Source organism: Anopheles darlingi, chromosome 2, assembly GCF_943734745.1.
Source record: "Anopheles darlingi chromosome 2, idAnoDarlMG_H_01, whole genome shotgun sequence".
NCBI lineage: Eukaryota > Metazoa > Arthropoda > Insecta > Diptera > Culicidae > Anopheles > Anopheles darlingi.
This window is the reverse complement of record NC_064874.1, coordinates 89,921,902-89,941,901: the sequence shown is the minus strand read 5'-3', so window position 1 is coordinate 89,941,901 and position 20,000 is coordinate 89,921,902. Positions and strand designations below refer to the sequence as shown.

The window sequence follows — 20,000 nt, the reverse complement described above, 5'->3', positions numbered from 1 at the left end:
CCATCTGCGTCGTTAGTGGCGATGCCGGTTGTGGTTTGTCGGCATCGTGCATCGAGCATCGAGGCAGGGAAGAGGCAAATGATTCATCTTTGCGTTGGCGCACTGCTCCAGGCTGCCAACCGCTAATGGCTCGGTACCATGTTTGGTTCCGACTCCGTTGCTGCACCCCGGTTTGAACTTCTTGTCGTGCCAGACGACAATCACACAAACGGATTGAACGTCTTCTTCCACTGTTGCACTCTTTAGCTTCATTTGCCAGCGCTATAACACCTCGTAAGCGTGCCCGTTGCTGCGATGCTGGCCCTTAACCCATGCCGATGCCCACGCAACCCGTAATGCAGACTCCGATCGTCCGAAGATGTGTGATTGTCTTGGCGCGAATCGTGTTCCGTTTGGTGGAGCCATTCATCTTACAGCGACTGCGGGCGATACGCTGGCCGGCGGTATGGCTAGGGCTAGGGATCTAGGAGCAACCATAAACCTCCCATACCCTTGCACCATCATACGCTGGATCCATATTTGGGCTTAATGTGTTTCTCCTCTTCCGTGTTTCGTGGTTTCTTCGACCGGGTACGAAGTGACTATTTCTTTATTGTGTCGAGAGTATGCTGCACGATCCTACTGATCACACTATACCGCGAAATGGAAACAAAGAGGGGTGTGATGTTTCGTGAGCATCATCTCTCTGGACTCTGAACCCCATACACGTTTATATATTTAACATATAATATTTTCATTTCTTCCAGATCACCTTCGCGTTGCGCCAAACGTCGCAAGAGTTGTTCCAACCTCTTATCCCGTTTCTTTTCTCTACTCTGAGTTCATCAACGTTCGCCATAATGTCGTCCGAGCAGCAAGCATCCCAGCAGGCGACTGCCGAAGGTAAGTACACAAACGCAAATGAGATCCAGGGTGGCATTCGTGCTCTCCATGGCTTGAACACAGGAACAGGCACCACTCGAGAATTCATTATTTGCATTAATTATCGAGACAAACCAGCGGATGGCGAGATTGCGGAGTGAAATCAAAGATATTTGCTTTGTCCAGTTACCGTTGGCGGCAACAAGCTCCAGACTGCATGATCGCAAAGATCGTGAGGAAATCGGTCCAGTTCCTCCCACGAAGACGAGGACAGTTGGACTTTGTGGCTAAAGAGGTTATTTCTGTAATAGCAAAGGATTGATTTGTTGACTCTGGTGTGTGGGAGATACGGCATCGGTTGGCCGCAGATAATGAATGCAAAGCCTTTCCTGTCCAGAAACGTATACTGTTTGTCTCGTAACTGATGGATGAATTCATTAGTCAATGTTCGATCTCGAGTGGCTGAAAGTGAGTGAAATGGTTTCGCAAACGGTTACTTTTCCATTTCCCCCTAGCTCAAGATATTGGAAAGCACGTTTACGTTGAAACGATTGTCGCGAAACGGCGGATATACATGACCACCACAAGCCGCCAATCACGGTGTTTCAATCATGAACTGGACATGACCCTGTTCACCGTAAAAAGATGTATTACATTTCACTGTCTCGCCGTTCTGGACGAGCGAAACTATTTTCGGGATCCTCCACCACTCCATATCAGGTTGGCGAAGGCGCGGCTCTCCTACACAACACTCCAGTCCTCTGGAGGGATTGGGTTTGGCGCGTGTAGGTTTGAAGAGATTGTTTCGTACTTCAGAGTACCGTGACTCGTTGAATGTGCATAAGAAAGGTAAAAAATTAGGTCAATCACCAGACCTCAACCTACGCGGAGATTTTTTGGCCCAACAATTAACCGAAGGTGCAGTCGCTCGATTGCTTGTGACTGATGTTTGAAACAATCGCAGTACCGGCACCGAAGCATGTCGCAACCGTGCATGTGATGTGCCGATGTGGGACTGAAATAATATTACCACTGTTTTAGCTTTACAGACTTTTTCTTCATTTAAATTTATTGTCATCCTATTTATAACAATAATTCATAATGCAGCAAGTATCTGGGGAATTTTTTATGATTCAATTCCCACGACAGTCTGGGTTCTTATCGTCTAGTCTGTTTGTCTTGCCAGCTTTAAGCCTTCTGCTTTGCGGTATTGATCGTTTCTATATTTACCTAACTTTAATCGTTCAGCATGAACCAGTAAACTCATTTCCTTTTCCTATCAAATCCACTCCACCGACGAGTACGACGAGGACTCAGCTGTTTAGCTGTGTGCCCGGTATGCCGAAGACGAATGAAAATGATTCAATTAATTATACCCAACGGCTGTAGACCACCGTCCTAAGCTGCGGTGTGGTTTCACTTTGCTCCAAGAAAGTTGCGTGGAGTGTGGCCATTGTGGCCGTGGTGGATTTTGCAGAAGGAGATTCCAAGTCTCATTAGGATTATTCTTTTGTTGGCCACGGGTACTCGAGTGCGGTTAACGAGAGGTCCGCGGGTGAAAGTGTTTGATGAATGTTTGGTCACCGAAAGTTGAACCCTTCGGTGCTGAAAGAGAAGTAGTGAGTAATGCGTTGTTGCCGTTGTGCTGTTGCGATAAATTTTATCGAGTCCTTAAGCGGCTTTCTCAGTCATTGGTCCGGGTGATAAGTGGGCCTAAATTTGTCGCTGATTGCTGATATGCAAGCCCGAGGCCAATTGACCGTGTGACTTTCAAGGTCGTCTAACCATCTTACTAACGCGGACTTTTCCGGGACGAAAATTGGCAAAATCAATGTCCTCTACAGTTGGGGCTTTCGAACGGAGTATTTTCGCATGTTTCAACGCCGTTCAAGCAGTTACGGCCATTTATCAGATGTGACACTCAATAACTGAGACACTAAGGATCGACTATCAAGCATCAGCTTTCCGTTAGCTGGCTCACTTTCACTGAGGGCTCTTCTTATCGATCATCTTAAAAGATTCCCTTCCATCAACACGACACCACATGAGCGATAGCATCGGGTAAAAATTCTCGCCAAGCATGTTCGTTTTTTTCTTCAAATCGATACGAATGTTGGTTTTTGTCTCTGTCAACCTCAACATACTTGAACGAAACACCAACGAAAGAAACGAAGAAAATGGCTCGCTGTTCTACGGTTGGCGACAATTTTGTACCATTTCACCCTTGGTGTGCCTACGGGCTATTGCTTCGGTGGTGCGTAACATTTGAAACTCACGTCACGCATAACCTGGCGAGGCGCCGTCCTCGTCGTCGTCGTCGTCATCGTCAACAGGGTAGCGCATCAACAGCAGAGAAACAATAGCGGGAGCATAATTGGTCATAAAAGAAAACCTTAACGATCCACGCCCTAGACCGAGAAGGAGGAAAGTCGCACCAGTGGAAGGTGATGCGATGGGTTTGTTCTCGAAAGAACAAAAAAGTTCGTTTTTGGGGTGGGCTGGTTAAAGGCTTCAAGGCACATTCAGTGAAGCATGGCCGGGGGTACTAGCTGATCGAATAGGCGCGCCCACTAGGGAAGTTTGTTGCTGAGCTGGACGAGAGTGAAAACTCCCCATCGATCACCATCCAAACCCATGAAATATTTATAAATTTTATGGGGCATTTTTGATATTCTATTCGTTCTATTTCAATTTAGTTTTTGCACTTGCTTCAAATTTATATGAAAATAAGAAAAAAGTATATGTGGAAAATAATGGGAAAGCGAAAGTTGGTCGGCAACTCACGATTCATTTTAAAAAGATGCTATAGTGCCTTGTCACGATGAACGTACTTCTCCTTCAAGTGCGGTAGCTATCATCCGCCAAGAAGGAGTGAGAATGCTGCCGGATCATACAGTCGTCCCCTCAATGGCTTAATGGCCCTTCTCATGGATTCAAAATTACTTGTTGATGCCTTCCACTCTACGTCTCTTATGCATAACCACCAGGACTACAGCGCAACATTTCCCCGTAAAACAAGGAGCAGAAACAGCAAGAGATACACTTTCATTCTCGGTACTTGCATACGTCGATTGATGGAAGTTTTATTGAACGTGAAGCAAGCAAGTGGAGCAAACAAAAGACGGTGCCGTTGTGCCGATTTCCTGACGCCAACGTCGAACAGTTAACATTCGCTGTGTGGCACGCAATCAACCCTCGCGAGGTTCCCTTAAACGGTTTTAAAGGAAACAGACAACCGCAAAGAGGAGCCAGTTGATGGTGGTGCTAAACGCCAACCAATGATTTGGATTGATTTTAGTTGCACCATTTCGTGCCGAGCTCGGGTGTGTTTGTATGCGTACGTGTGTCGTGTTGTGTCGCTGTGTCTCGCTCTCTGGTGACACGATGACGGAAACGTAGCTTCCGCCTCTATCACATGATGCACATGGCTGCATCGAGGACGTTGTCCTCCAACAAACTGCATTAGCAAGAGAAAGAAAGGGGAAGTATATGCGTCGCCCAGCTTGATGGGGCCAGTAAGAACGGTTCTAATAATATGTTACGAACGCTCACGATATGATGATCGGCGTCACAGTGGGGGGAGGCGGGCGGCAGCACACTTTCCAACCCACTTTGCAACCATCTGTGGCCCGACTGGCACCATAAGGACCTGACGGGGGTTTCGGACCTGACGGGGGTTTCACTGACTCACCAGCGCAACATAATTCTTTTTCCATTTTTTCGTCATGCTTTCACCGCTATAGATAGGTTTCATCATGTAAATCATAAAAATGAAACAAAAGGCAAAAGTCGTCGTCTATCTTATATAGACCGATTGATCCAAGTCTGGTGTTACCTTATCTCGTTCTTTCTTCATTTCTCTTGTCTAATGTAAAAAGCTAGTGTAACTGGTTCAAAAAGAAGCTTGGTTTTTGCATGAATAATTCATACTCTTCGCGAGGGGCGCGACCAAAGAGGACAGCCCCTTTTTGGTGATTTGTTTGATTGATTCAATCATCAGAGTCTGCAATCAATCGACTCTGCATGCATGACTTGTATGTTTTGTGATTTGCATTCTTTTGGCATCATTTGTATATGATGCGGAGTCTGAACGGAGTCGGTTTCATGTACTCTTTAACATTTTAGTCTGGTCTGGCGTATTTCCGAAAGCTTATTTTCGGCTATCTGCTTTTTTGGCGTTTAATTCTATACTTTACAATGTATCTATTTGTAGAAAATACTAATTGCATCGCTCATAGTTCTGAGTTAGCATAGGAAGTCGTCTCAATTCCCATGAACCAAAGGATCCCCTATTCTAAGACTACCGGTGGAAGGGCGTCTACTGTCTGCTCGATGACGCGTAGTTATGAGTCCTACCAAAAAAAGGTCTTCAACAAAAAAAAACTAGCGAAAAACCGGCGACACGACGAAGCTTTTCCGTTGGATTGTTTACGACCTTTTTGGCCGTGGGTTCGCGGAGTCATCGCGGAACCGTCCGTCGGAGCAAAACTTTTTGCTACAAATACCGGCAAACCGGTGGCCCAAAGCTCGTCCTGCGCACTATCGACCGGCAACGGTCGGTGCCACCAATACAACCAGCAGGGGGGTAGTATGCGTGAATCGGAATTTATGCTTGCCCACGGTATCGATCGATTATCCCTCCGCTTTAGCCAAAGGACCTTCCTCCCATTGTAGCCGTGGTAGTAGCAGTAGCAGCAGCAGCAGCAGCGCACACGTGGATGGGATGGAGGTTCGGTTTTTTTGGGGTTGCGCTTGTGTTGGTACACTTTTCCGGAAAATGCTGTCACTTTTCCGAACGAGGTTCGGGCGTCGCTATGCTCGTCCTTTTTCGCCGAACAACGCACAGTCCTGCTTTAGACACCGACCAGTTTGGGTGTTTCCGATTACGATACGTGTCCGTAAGAAGTTGCTCTCCGATTGCGTGTTTCAGTGTGTTTCGTGGGGGTAAGAAGGTCTGGATTGTCGGCAAGGGAAGGGGCAGAGTGAAGCATTAATTGCAAAACCGGACCAACGTGACGCATCGGGAGGAAGGGAATGCCGAAGGGGGATGGATAGTAACACAGTTTTCCTTTCCTGGAATGCATATGCTCCAGTGCGTAGCGCATACACATGCACAATTCACTGGCTGTATGCGTGTAGTGTGTTTTGCGGATACTAGTGGCTACGGCTAGGGATGACGTCCCTCAATCCAAACCAATGATGTAGACAGAGAGAAAGAGAGATAAAGAGAGCGAGACAGAGGGAGGCAGGACAGCATAGCAATTTACTCCGTAATTCAACAATTGAGGAACGTGGCATTGAAGATGCGACAGATATTGAACGGACGAATTGAAGATCCTTTTAACTGCCATGCTCTTGACTTTTAATAGCAGCTCTTTTCCGATAAATGGTTCCGGTAAAGCTTCTTCAAGGATTTTTGTGACTTTCCACACCGACATCTGGTGCCGATGATCCTTGCTATCCTATTTTTTTGCGACGAGGATTGCCCCGCCCTGGCAAAGTCTTTACTCGCCTTTTTGCAGGTGAATGTGTTGGTGAGTGTTGACTGTGTGTGTGTGCGTATCTGGACACTGTCGTGCCATGCGTGTTCCGTACTCTCGTGTCGATGCTGTCAGTCAGTCGTTTTGGGGGGCTTGGAGCGTTTCGAGAGGGGGGATATCGGAAAAGACGAAGCTCACCGTCGCGAGTTCTGCATCCTTTCGCTTTCCACCCGAACGCCGTAACACTGTATGTGTGCGTTGACGTGTTCGGAAAAGCGTTTCGCACAGAGGAGCAATACACGCGCGTTACATCCAACCCGTAGGCACCATCACCTTGGGGAATTGGCGGATCCGGGAGAGAGGCTTCCGGTAGGAGGAAAACTCCGGAGGCAATTTTCCTCCGACGTAGGCTCAAATGCGATTCGTTTGCTGATCTCACCGGTGGGGAGGGAGGGTGTTCTTTGTGAGCCTGCGATTGTGTTGGTGGGACGTTGAAGGATAGGAGCACTTTGTTCGAATGCAATTTGTACCAAATGCGTCTAGATGGTGCTGGACACAGTTTTATACGCTGGAGGCGATCAATCAGTTGGTTCGATGAGTCATTTGTGTGTTAGTCAGCGGCGCATTGGACAGCTGTGAAGAGATTTTCCGGACTTGCTGCAGGGATTTTGTTTGAAAAAATCGCTCGACGAATCCTTACAACTAAAAGGGGTTTTCTGATTTTCTTCAATTGGTGCAATATTTATTCTAGTGAAAACAAGTGCAGTTTAACGTGTTTATCAGTAGTGAAGAGTTCAGACTTGTAAAACGGGGTTTTTTTAAAACCTACCAGCCCATCACAGTGTACCTGGTTTAGATTCCTGGTTTTTCCAACGATTGATTCACTGACAGCCAGCAACCGCGTGTGTACCTCAATCTCCTGCAGGGACTCTGTGTGTCCGTCCTTGCTGCAAACGCGCATAGAAACAGGTAGGGTGCTGTGTCAGCAAGAATCGACAAAAGGCAGCACTACTGCTGGGGTGACATATCCGGGCGTGCCAGTGTACTAAACCCCATTCAGAACCAGAACTCATCACCACCAGATCCAGGTCCAGTCGGTGTTCGATTTCGATTTCTAAAAGGAATTTCCAGCTTCAGCCACAATGTTGATTGGATTAGTGCGAGACTCCGTGATGCAGTGCTTCTGCCATACGTGCCGGGCACCGGTGCTACCGGCAGGTAAGCCTTTCGAGGACGACCGTTTACGAGATGTGGCGGATGCTGGTCCGGAGAGCCACTTGCTATAGATAGTCTCGATCCATTATTCTGCTCCTGTCGACGGCAGATATTTTGCATCCGTTCCGACTCCAACAAGTTATGTATACGGCTTGATGATGGGTGCAGATGCGGCTGCCGTGGAGCAGTGCTGGTGGACATACAATGCCATTGAGACTATCTAGACTAAGTGGTCCTTCGACCATGCTATTCCACAGTTCCTTTGCTCGATAGAATTATTTGACGTTTAGCAAATTCGGATCCGGACTTCAATGAACACAGAACACGGACTTACGACAACGAGACCAACTGACCTGACATGCGTTGTACAATTTGAACATAGAATGTTTCCGACAGAGTTTTCTGGTGGATTTTAATGTAGAGATGCTTGGGGAGTTCTATGTCGGTAATTGGTTCGCGCCGGCTTAGTGATCAGTTACCCGGGGGCCAATTCTACCAGTATCAGGTATCCAGTAGTCGGAAGCAAATAGCGACGCCTCCCCCCAGGAGCAACGTGCGATACACTGACTGGCACCATGAATAAGTAATCATATTCTCGTCTGCCAAATGGTACGGCACACTCTCATTCTCGCTCGCTCCTGGCTCGCTTTTCGCACGCACTCGTTTGCAATTCGAGCCCCGTGTCGCGTACGTCTGGCCAAGGAGAACGAAGGGGAGATAAGGCCGAGTGCCGAGAGGGGAAGAGATTGGTAAGGCAATCCTGGTAGTATGAAGCCACAAGGAGTAGCAGAAACGGTGAATAAGGGCCACTGGACAAGGTTCCACCGGAAAGTTATATAACTTCGTGTGCAAATAAACTAAGACACGCCACAGCCAGCCAGCCAGCCAGCACACCGGATTGGTCCTTGGGCTTGAGCCCCAGCCTGCCAAGAGGCATGACTCACCCAAATCCAGACGACGTCTCGGCGGCCCGGTGATAGCGTGTGCGGACGAACTTCGTTGGTCGACGTCGTTTTTATCGTCGTTGGACCCGGCGTCTTCATCGTCTTCCGCCGGTCCGTCGCCGTTCGGCCGTTGGTTTCGATTTTCCGTGGACCGGCACACCACCGTCACCATACGAGCCGGCATTTATTTTATGTTCTGCTTCCCTCTTTTCGTTTGCCAAATTCGGGAGTTCAGTTGAGCTAATACATATACAATGTTTCCTTTTTTTTCGCCCGGTTTTCCTCGCCGAATTGTTGCTCTCGCTCGTGGGTCGATTCTGCCGTACTTCCAAAACTCAGTTCTCGCTCCTCGGACATTCCTTGAATGCCTCTCATTCCCTGCTGTCTACCATAAAACTGGAAGGCGAGAAACCATAAACAATCGGTAAACTTACTGGCCAGCCCGCATCGGCCCTTGTGTGGTGAATTTAAAAAACGGAAACGAAGGTGATCAATACCATTTGCCGTTTTGTTTTGCGAATAAAAAATAACGAATCCATTTTTGGTGGCCTTATCGCCATCCCTAATGGTGAGGAAAAAATATGATGAAAAGCCTTTTTGTGGAAGCTCTTTTTGCGCTTTTTGGGGAAGATTTGTGGAAATAAAAATGGTTCTCTTAGGATCTTTCGGGGCGATATAGTCGAGGAGAAACCATAAATTCTGGCCCTCCATTTCTGTTCCATTGCGGTTGGGGCTTTTGACGCATCATTTGCTTCTAAAACCTACCTTCCTTGGTCCTCACCACCTTGGCTGGCTGTTCTTCCAACACACACACACATACACACAGCGTGGTGTTTGAGTTCATCGCAGGACCTCGAAAGTCACCTTCAAGCCTCAGCCCTAAACTCCGCCAGGCCCCAGTCTAAGGGCACCACTCAGCGATGCCGACCACGTACATCAGCTGATGGCTAAGGAGTTTCGGGTCTACAGCGCACAGCACACGGCACGGCACAGGGGGCAGTCCGAGCCTACCCGCGTGTTCAACTCGTCAGTCGCGAGGAAGACGTTTCTGTCGCACACTACTGCACCTACTGCGGCAGCTCTGGTGGATTGCGTGTTTGAAATTTCCATTATTCGTCGCGTTAACATGCCAGAATCAAGGATTTTCTATAAAATTCCACGCTGGAGGATTTGAAATTTGTAGACTCGACTTCCCCCGCCCCGTTGACTGGTCGTTTGTCAATTTGTACAATTCCACACGAAGCTGAGCTCCGCGAAAGTTCCAAATTATTTACGATGCAAAGACCGCAACCCCATTAGTGTTCCCATGATTATGTTCTGCAAAAATTTTGGGGGTAAAGCTTTACGTAACCCAAGGCGCGCCAGTTGCCTTTACATAAGCCTTCCTTTCCGTTGCTTAGACCGGGGACCGTTGACTAGAGGCTCTTCTTCCAAATCCTATCTCATCTCTTTGGCCCATGAGTCATCACGCAACGGCTTTCGATGGGTTCGCTACCCAGAATCCTGGTTTATGGTATCGCATCCATCACGTTCGATCCGAAAACGGAGTGAGAACACTACACGCGGAGAGCCGGGAGCTTACTCGTAAAGCGATCCACGCCTTATGCCATTTGGCTCAATGCCAGCTTGCGACTCGGGAACCAACAGCCAGTAGCAGGAAGATGTAGAACTGTCGGAGTTGGTTTGGTTCGTAGGCTTTTGAACTTCATTCTCCTCCGCGGTCGAGGAATTGTGTTTTCCTCGTTTTTCACCTCTTGTCCGCCCGTGTTGCTGCAGTTTTTAATAGCTCTGTCAGTCGTGCTACCCTAGCAGGGTAGTAGTGTTCGGTACACGGATGAGTAGGGCGTGTCTTTCTGTTTATGCGGCACTAAGCCATGCAACACGAAATCATTCGTTAATTAGGCCGTGACGGGGGGTTCCTATTGCAGCGAGGAAGTTGGCAGAAGCCACATCCATGCTCCAGCAGCAGGATATGTGCTGGATTGTTTGTTTTTTCCCCCCGGTGTCTTTTATGCAGCTGATGAATCTGCTACGCTCTGGGTACAACGCAGCCAGTCCTCGTTAGCGAGTTATAGTGGTTTGATAAGACAAAAGCGCGTTCCCTGGAGAATGCTATAATGGAAGGCTCCTGCGGTGCCGCTCTGATGCAATCCGAACACCCGAGGCCCGAGGGCTACTCAGGCGCCCTGTTCGAGGTTCGACTTGCACCTTGAATTCATGCTGTGTACGTCGAACGTTGCAACGCGCGCGCTGCATTCGTCGTTTGAAAATACCTTTTCTATAAGGATGACTGACAGGAGGGACGATAGAGGAGGGGCGGTTTTCATGTTGCACGAACATTAAATAACTAAAACTCCTCCCCTTTACCCCATTGTTCCTGCTTCGCTTCTTCTGTCGCCGGCGCTCTGTTTCTCGGCATTCTTTTCAACCTCCCCTAGGGGATCAGCTGTGCTGAAGGGAAAAATGCATTCGTCCCCACGTCCTGGTGCACTGCAGTCCTTTTTCATTTGAGCGTTCGCCTTCCTCGTGCACTACGCTGTGTCTAACCGGGGGACCATTTGCGCGGAGTTTCGATGTTCCTCACCTGAACCCTCGAAGTGACGGGGAAATGAAAAAAAAAACCTCGAGGCGCCTAAACCCTCCGGAGTGCAAATCCACCTGGTACCGGGGTAGCTGGTGGTGGAGGACAGTGGAGGATTTTCCCGTCTGGCGCCGGCCAAACGGCGCTCCTCGGATTGCTCGGTGACGATGATTAAGACCCCACCACGCTGTGGCGTCAGTGGCGCATTTGATGGCGGGTGGTGGCGACCGGAACATGGGCGCCACTGTATGTATGAGTGTGACTCATCGTCGTGTTCTGTACGAGCGCTGCCCCAGGAGGAGAAGACAGACGCCATGGAGCCTCCGGGAGCCTTGGAGCCCTTTTTTATCATTAAGCGAGCTGGAGCCAACTTTCGTTGGGGGTAAAAGAACCTTCGTAGAGGGGGAGGGTGGGGAGGCTCGCGCTTTTTCAACCTCCGTTTCATTTGTCAGAGTGTGTCCTTGGTGGTATGCGCCGGTGATAGGGATGTGTACGCCTGCTACTTTCTTACGCGACATTCACTTGCTAGGATACTTTTGTACATCATTGGCCAAATCGGTGGAGGTGTAGTGCCTTTGAGCTGCGTCATTTCAATGGAAAAGGCGGCGATATAAAACCGTTTGTATTACATGATGGAGGCGAGAATGGAAGACGAACGATATTCACGAGTTTGTCTCCTACATATAGTTTGTCCAATTAAGCTAATGAAATGTACTTTGTTTCACTCTTCTATCTGGTGTTTAATTTGTTAAAAAAAAGGAAATCGGTTTTCTAATCTAAACTAGCCACTTCTTTTTTAATGGATTCAGTCGTATCCATTTTCAGATTACAAATGTGACTCTATCTTTATATTGCCATCAGTCAGTAGATAAGTGGATAAAGGATTACGCTGTAATCTTTTGTCACATTTCGTGAAACCTTTCATGGCTGAAGAGCCGATGAGGTGCGAGTTGAAACATCATTAATTAATGACGGAGAATTCTTTACTTCTGCTCAACAGCTATCGCATCGAGAATGCTTCTACTTACGATAAAATATGGTACCTGGAACACCATACCACATCTCAAAATGACTTAAATAAGAAAAAAAAGATCTGAAAAGAATTGTTTCTAGTTCGGGACCTGTTCTCTGTTCACATTCAATTCTTTGAACCCATGTTTTATAAACATTAGATTTTGATTTGGTTTTTACAATTCGATGGTGACCATTGAGTTAGAACGAAAAATCACTCGTACCGGTCATTCGCTTTTCAATCATGTTGTCCATGGAATTCGTCTTATTTTCTCGTGGCTTTGGCATGTGTGTTTGTCAAACATTCTCATTGTTTGAGCAAATATTTGAAAGCCGCAAGACAACATAAGCTTTCGATATGTGTAAAAGGCGAATTCGCCTCGCCATTCGCCGATGCAGACTTTTTTACGACCATTTTATGGCACCGAGGGTATGCCGGCGCACACACTCTCTCTCTCTCCTGAGATACTTGATCCGATGTTTTCCACGCACACCCCTCCTTCCCCCTCGCGTTCAGCCGATTCCAACATTATGTTTGCTCAGACAACATAAAGTATAAAATGAAAAGCGCGTCCAACAAAATGTGCTCCTAGTGGGGTGAGGTGGTAGGTCTGGTAGCCTGAAAGTGGAGTGTGTGTACATTTGTGTACGTTCCCTGAAGCAGCGGTTGCTTTCCTTTGCTCTCCAACGTGTCGCAGCACGCGTTAGTTGAATAAAATATGTTCCAACGCACACGATCTTGATTAGGAACAGTATGGGGCATACGCGACCAAACTCGATTCGCAGCCAAAAAGGAGCAAAACTCCAGCGCGACACCAAAGGTTTCAGATAGATTCCGACCGGCCCCCGGACCAGAGCGAAAGCATAAGGCTTCTTGCTGCTCCACTGGATATATCGATTTTGTAAGGACTCGCCGTTCGTCCGTCTCTTATCCCCGGGGGAGGTCTCCAAGGGTTTGATCACAGGTACGAAAGGGCAAAGAGAGCACAAAATACACAATCCCCGTCTGGTCTGTGTGGTCGCCTCTGGTCTGGCCACAGCTGATTTGCCTTTATAATCTCGCGATCCCGTGTGTTTTCTAGATTCGGATTTGTGTAATGAGGAAAAACAGTCGCATAAAATCCGTATAAATTTGACTACATTTCGCCCTGTTCTCTGAGTGTATGTGTGTAGTTTAATTGAAAATGTTCCAACTAGAGGTGGCGCACCACCGTGGCAATCGTATCGTCACGTTCGGTGTCACGAGGATTTCGAATTGGAATCGAGAGAAAGAGATGACTCAACCAAAGCCAATCCAATCCATGGCAACCAATTTCCAGCACTACTACATAATGCGCAATGTTTATAATTACCATCGTGTGTATATCATTAGGTCAAATGATTATCGCGCTTAGGAGCGATGCGGTAGCTGTTGCCAAAACACATGCCAAACGGTAACTAGCTTATCCCGAACGCATGGGTCTGAGTGTCGTTGTTCGGCAATTTTAATGTGAATTTATGAAATTCAATGCAGAGATGTTTCTATCATGTCTGTGATCAGGCGGTCTGTTGGATGTTGAGGACATGCCAAAGTCGCGTTTTATTCCGTACAATTTGATTGTCACCAAATTATCGGAACTGTGAACTCGTTATGTTATGGGAACAATCATTGTCTACCTCTCTTGTTAATCTGTACCATTTTTTCCATACTTAAACCACATCCATGTGGTTTACGGTTAAATCGAAAAGCAATATTGTAGCCACTGTTGGATCCTCTTTAAAATTAAATCTGCAGTGCTTCCGATTCGAGGCCGATAATCTCCGCGCGGTATCGCTCCTGGACCGCGTCATCCATTTAGTATGCATCAGTAGTAGCTGCTAGGCGATTCGTATGGTTTCTGGTTGACTGAATGCAACGCGAGTCATCATCATTACAATCACTACCATTATCATCATTAGGTATTAGCGAAATTTCACCATTGTGTCCACTTCATCACCGGGACCATAGCTCGACCATAAATGCGGTTTAACTTGGCGCTGTTGGAACTGCTACAGCTGCTGGTGCTGCTGGTGGTGTGCCATGTACGAGTTTGCATCAGAGAACAAGGGTTTTATGGTACGGCTCTTAGCACGGCACTTGGACACCAACCAGATGATGGTGGGCCATTTAGGACGAGAGTGCATTGTGTGAAAGCATAGCTTGCGTTCTCTGCTGCCGTTGAATCCTTTTCACACATTCGGCTTTCAACAAATCCCACCGGGGGCCGGGAAGCTCTTCCTCATTCGGTTGTCCTAGTTATACCTTCAGTCCATCTCATCTTTCGTCTCACTGCGGCATATCACTATGCTGCTGCAAAAAGGGAAAATGAAATTAATGAACGAACCGTTGCACGGGAATTGTCACTGAGGGAAAATGATGGTCAAATCGAATTAGCCTTCAATGCTGCCAACACAATGTCACGAAGGCAGCAGAGAGAGAGAGCAGCATCAGCCAAAGAGGCAGTAGTTGGATCGTTGCAAAATGGTTACGATGAAAACAGTGGAACACAAAACCTCAGGTGTCTCTTTACAACTAATGTTTCAAGAAGATATTGTACTCAAAAGACCGAATGACAACAATGCTGTAAAATGCTACCTTTATGACACATTGTATTAATATTACGAGAAAAATGGATGCATAAAAGCATAAAATAAGACAACGTTCGACACATAATATCGACTTACTAACAAGACTACGCTGACGTCAAATAATTCTTCAAGGGCGATACTAATCTATGCTAACTAAATACTAACATACCTTTCTTATATCGACCGTTCGTTATCGCAGTCAACCGACGATCTGCACCAATGAAAAAGCCAACCAAAACCCGTACCAAACAACCAAAAGCGTCCAAAAAAGTGAAATTCATAAGTAAGTACCATTGTGGAATTTTACTATTCGTCTTCTGTGTCCGGCTTTTTTTTGCAAAAATAACGTATGATAGTTTATTAAAAGAAGCAAGGACTGCCAGAAGTATTGCCAGAAGTAAATCCCAGACTGAACCTGTCGTGCTTGTAAGTCCACCGCAGCGCTTATCGAAACAGAGGCAGTAGTGCAGCTATTATTAACTTTTCGGGTTTTCCTAATCGCCAACCAACCGCGACTCGCTAACATCCTTATAATGCCGCTTTGTCCGAGCTGATACACCCTTTCGTGGGCACCGCGCTACCTAAAGGGTCCTGTTTTTGCTCGGCCCTTTTTGCCGCTTCCTGGACGCGATAATCAATTTATGCTATTTTCGATGCTGAAAATTAAATTCGCCGCCATAATTGAATTTTCGTTCGGTCACCATAGGTCTGATCCCGAACCAGGGAGTACTTGCGGATAGACGATCCCTTTGCGGCAGACAAGACTGAGTTGGTCTCGACGCGCGATATCGCAATTTTACAGTTGGCTTAGTATTTACCATCGCCTAGGTGTTTGGTTCATTGCAATCGCCCTTGGTGGGTTCGCTTCATCATGAGACAGATAATGCCGCTCATCGTCCGTATGAGCGTATGAGAGGCCGTACTACTTGGTTCCCTGCGAACACGGAGGGTGAATCGCGTCGTGTGTTTGGAATTTTGATTTATAGTCTTCCGCCACCTTGGTGCAAGAGAGTACAGAGTTTTCAAATACCAGGGATTAACAATCGTCCCATTTGATAGCAGGGTAAACGCCAGCATCGTCTTACTTTGCTCGCAAGCTCAGATAATCCATGGATGGTGGAACTTCTCATCTCAGAAGCTATAATTCACTTTATGCCTCAAAACTCACACGATGCCCCGCTGTGAGGATGATGAATTGCGCGAAAGGGGTTGGCGAACTATGATTCATATGAACTGTTTAGCACCAACTGCATACGGTCATTCGTTAATGTCAGCTACATGTAACAGAACAATTTCTTAATTTACACGGCCTGTGAGCCCTTATGACAATGATTGGTGGAAGCACTAGAAATGTTTCGCAATATTGTTCGTTAGGAATTTCTGTTGCTTGATAATGTTTCATTATTTTCTTTATATTGTTGAGTCTATTTTTTTATTAACTCACTAAAGGTTATCAAATGCAGACATACACTAATTGATACGTATTAAACAACGAGGAATGGCGATTGCCTCAACAAATGTGCTACATAAAATGGCAAACACCGCCTAGCTGGGACCGTGCGGCTCATTAGTCTCGCCGGCACAACTGTCTTATTTGCCATTTATTTTCTTTTATGGTTCCTCCGCTTTATTCGTTGCTCCGATGTCCGTTGTCGCCATCATAGCCATTGTCATCAGTCGATCGAAGAACGAAATCGACTAACGAACGAACGCGTGGACCGAGAATAGACGCTCTGACAGTGTCTAGCCAATATGTCTGGTCACGCGAACATAATGCGGCTCGCTACTGTTTCAGGGGATGTTCGCAGAGCGTTGCCTTATCTCCGGTACGGGCTCCGTTCTCGGTCATCATCGCGATACCAACCACCCACCATTCCAGCGTATGATAGTGTTCCGATAAACTCCTGGCTCCGTGTGCGGACGTATCGAAACGTATCATTTATTGATTGGTGTTGTCGTCGTAATGCTCTGGCTCCGCACTGGCAGCCCCGAGAATAGGAACCGTGCAGCCGAGCCTCGGTCATGGTAAAAAGGGACCTTAAATCCTTTTTCGGTTGTTTGCCTGCACAGCAATCGATAATTCAAAGCCAAGCCTCGTCCGGGGGCCACTAGGAAGAGCTAAAAATACTATTTTCGTCAGTTTTAGGCTGGTGCAGCTCGCTCGGTCGATAATCGTACCACGAACCGGCTTTCGGCTGGCTGATGCCAGCATCTAAACGGTGTTTGCTGGCTGCTGCTCATCGTAGGTGGAGCATAATTAGTCCAAGGACATAATAAGCCGAAATGTTTGGCCTGGTATGTGTGTGAGAGGGGTGTGTGTGTGATAGGTTTTTATCCACTTCCTGTTTTAATTATTAATTTATGTGGAAGCACCAGAAATGCTGAGTATATGGGGGTTGGGTTGTTGATGTGATAAACGCTTTCACTCATCACTGCGTATCATCGCTGAGCTGAACCAAGGGGATGAGCCCTTCCTGCCAGCACTTGCATGCTCACTAATTGAGTTGCATTTTTAATTTTAGTAAGTGATTTTAAATTTATCCCCAGGAAATTTTATGAGCACACCGAGGTGTATAAACATAAATAATCAATTCGGATTGTTTCCGGGTTCCCCTCCACCCAGGAGGGGATGATTGATTTATCAGGTTTTATTATGTTCAATCGCTAGCCTTTGTGTAAATATCGCAGGAATAATGCTCTCTGGTAGGTCATATTGGTCTTTCTGGAAGTTTTAGTTTGTTTAACTTTCCCGAGGTGTCGTTAGATCAAAATAGCATCAAACATTTACAAACAGTGACGCGGTTGAACTGGTTTCTCTTTTCTTTCTGCAAGTAAAAAAGGAAAAGAAGTTTGGCTTCCGCCGATTTCCATTTATTTTTCCCGTGCCCCCTTTTCGGTTACCGTGCAACTGTCACTCGGGAAAACTTTGCTCATTTACTCTCTGCAGCATTTAGCGTCGCATCACTCCGAGCCAGCCCCGGACGTGGGGAGTTGCTATCCTCGATGGGTCTACTCTACTTTGTCGCTGGATACTCGTTGATTAGACGGAAATTAGTATCATGGCGGAGAAAAAGAAGATAAATGGTTCGTCCTGCATCGAGTTCAAACCCACCCCTTCTCCAACTCTCTCGCTTCCGTCCTAGACGACCGTCCCTTATCAGTGTCGCATGGTGGCTGTCGTCGTTGCGCCTCTGTTTGTCCTCTGTTGAGCGCATTTAGGCTCCTGAGTGTTTGGTTGTGACTGGTTGATCCTTTTCTTCTTTCGACCTAAGGCTCACCATCCATGCGATTTCTGACTGACGGGAAAGAGAGAGAGAGAGAGAGAAAGAGACAAGGTAGATGGACGGCCATTGTGCAGCGAAAACACTAAGCCCGGAATTAAATGAGCCCCCCTTCCGACCTCAAACATCAGCGCCGCCGACGCCGACAGTCGGAAATGTCTGTCCTCCGGTGAGTGAAGTCTGGTGCTGGCCGATAGCAGCCCGGGATATGATGCGCATCTCGAAAACGGGACCCAGAACCAAGAGAGAGAGAGAGAGAGACAGAGCCAGACAATGCGATCCTGGCCCGGATAGTTTTACGAGGTGACGGCGGCGTGCTTGGTGTTGGCCTCGGTCCGATAAGCATCAAAGAGGTCGCGTCCTCCGTGTGACAGTTGAGTTAATAAGGATTAGATTGAGGTTGATATCTGATGGAGCGACACGTCACCGCTTCACGCTCCCTGTCGGTGGATAATTGAAATGGTTTCTCTACGTTTTTGGCCAGATTACGTGTTAAAGAGGGCCGTGAGCATTCTATTGCACCAAAAATCCGAGAAAGGAAGAGTGTCCTTAACGACGGAAGCTTGCTAATTGGTTGCATGCCTTCGGTGCGTTCATCATACGTGCGAATATTCCCGTTTGTCATGCACGCATGGTAGAGCGTTATGGTAGAGTTCAACGACACACGATAAAGGGCGTCTATTGGCAGTCGAATCCATTCGAGCCACTTAAGATATCGTCATAATGGCATGAGCTACATTGTTCAAAAACTTTTTTGTAGTGTTAATCGACCCTGCAGTTTTTTTTTGTTTTTTGGAGTAGTTTATGCTGCATTCAGCTGCCTAGTAGGGTTATGTTACTTCTCCAAAATATCCACATTGCAGATCCACCGCTGCCGCTTGGTGTTATCGATTGGATTCTGTTTGACTGCTCAGTCTTCCTGATGAATATTTCAAGTGTACAGCGAAACGCTTGCTCAAATTCCACCGAATGGCTGGCTGGATTGGTTTCGGTACAGATCGATCGAAGGTACTTCAAATTCTTCGGTAAAACGCGCCCAGCATTATGCGCAGTAGGAAAATAGGTTCGTTTAGTTTAGTGCTTTCGTTTCGTTTAAGTCAAGCAGCTTTTACGAGCTGGCCGCTCTGTGCGAACTAATTGATGTGTTTTTAGTGTTACGGAACCGATGCAGCCTGCCATTTGGCCATTTATTTGATTTCCGTTTTAATTACCTTAGCACACCACCACGTCCTTCTCGGTAGGTCCATGGGTAGCACTCATTGTGTATGGTGCGAACGTAGCTGTCTTTAATTTATATGAAAATTTATTGAGCCATTTCCTTTCGATGTGAAAGTGATGGTCGCCTGGGGTTGAGGGATGGCGGCCGCCTCAATCTCTCCACTCGGCCACCACACCTTCTTGACACCTAGCATCAGTATCTGACCTGGAAGGAGGGGTTCGATAGGACGTGCTGCTGCGTTGCTGAAGCGTTCGACCTTCCTCGAGGGAATCGGAAACAGGAAGACAAGATTGAGGGGCGTAGGCTTGTGTCTTTGGCACCGTTTCTTGTTCGCCTTGTTCCGGGGGGAGAGTTGTTTTAAAGCAATTCTTACAAGCCCTAGTGGTCGACGTCGAATCGGTGTAACACCGACCCCGGAACACCGTGCAACCAGATGGAGAAAATGTATTCAACATCGGTAACAGTTACATCTTCACCGTGCGCAGGGAACGCACACCATGAACAGAATGGTAGCAGCAGCAGTAGCAGCGTCAGCACCCCCAGCGTTCAACCCCCGAGGCCACGGCAGGCTACCATCTTCAATTCGATTAAGGCGCATCCTACTCTGGTTTTGCCGCCGGCATCGACGCCCCCCCCGGGGCATCCTAGGCCTCCTGATCCTCCTTCGGTCGTACCATGGTGGTTTTGAAGTCTTCGCTGGAACGCCAGATGAAAGTCCGTGTCGCGCTTTGCTCCCCCGGGGTGGGCGGTCCCGTCGCTTGGGAGGCAAAAAATCTTTTGAAGCCAACAGTTGGTGCAGAA

At 47.3% G+C, this 20,000-nt stretch overlaps 1 protein-coding gene across 4 annotated transcripts in view; it reads left to right on the top strand.

Moving 5' to 3' along the window:
* Positions 1 to 20,000, top strand: part of LOC125959048 (stathmin) — a 32,161-nt gene that overhangs the window by 1,157 nt on the left and 11,004 nt on the right. For 2 of the 4 annotated variants that reach the window (XM_049691785.1, XM_049691782.1), the window contains exons 1-3: positions 5,718 to 5,813; positions 7,093 to 7,559; positions 14,899 to 14,982. In XM_049691785.1, the coding sequence (XP_049547742.1) occupies positions 7,484 to 7,559; positions 14,899 to 14,982 (160 nt within the window). In that variant the 5' untranslated portion in view covers positions 5,718 to 5,813; positions 7,093 to 7,483. Of the gene's footprint in view, positions 1 to 746; positions 883 to 5,717; positions 5,814 to 7,092; positions 7,560 to 14,898; positions 14,983 to 20,000 lie in introns of those variants that run through there. The other 2 variants (XM_049691783.1, XM_049691784.1) reach the window with 2 other exon arrangements.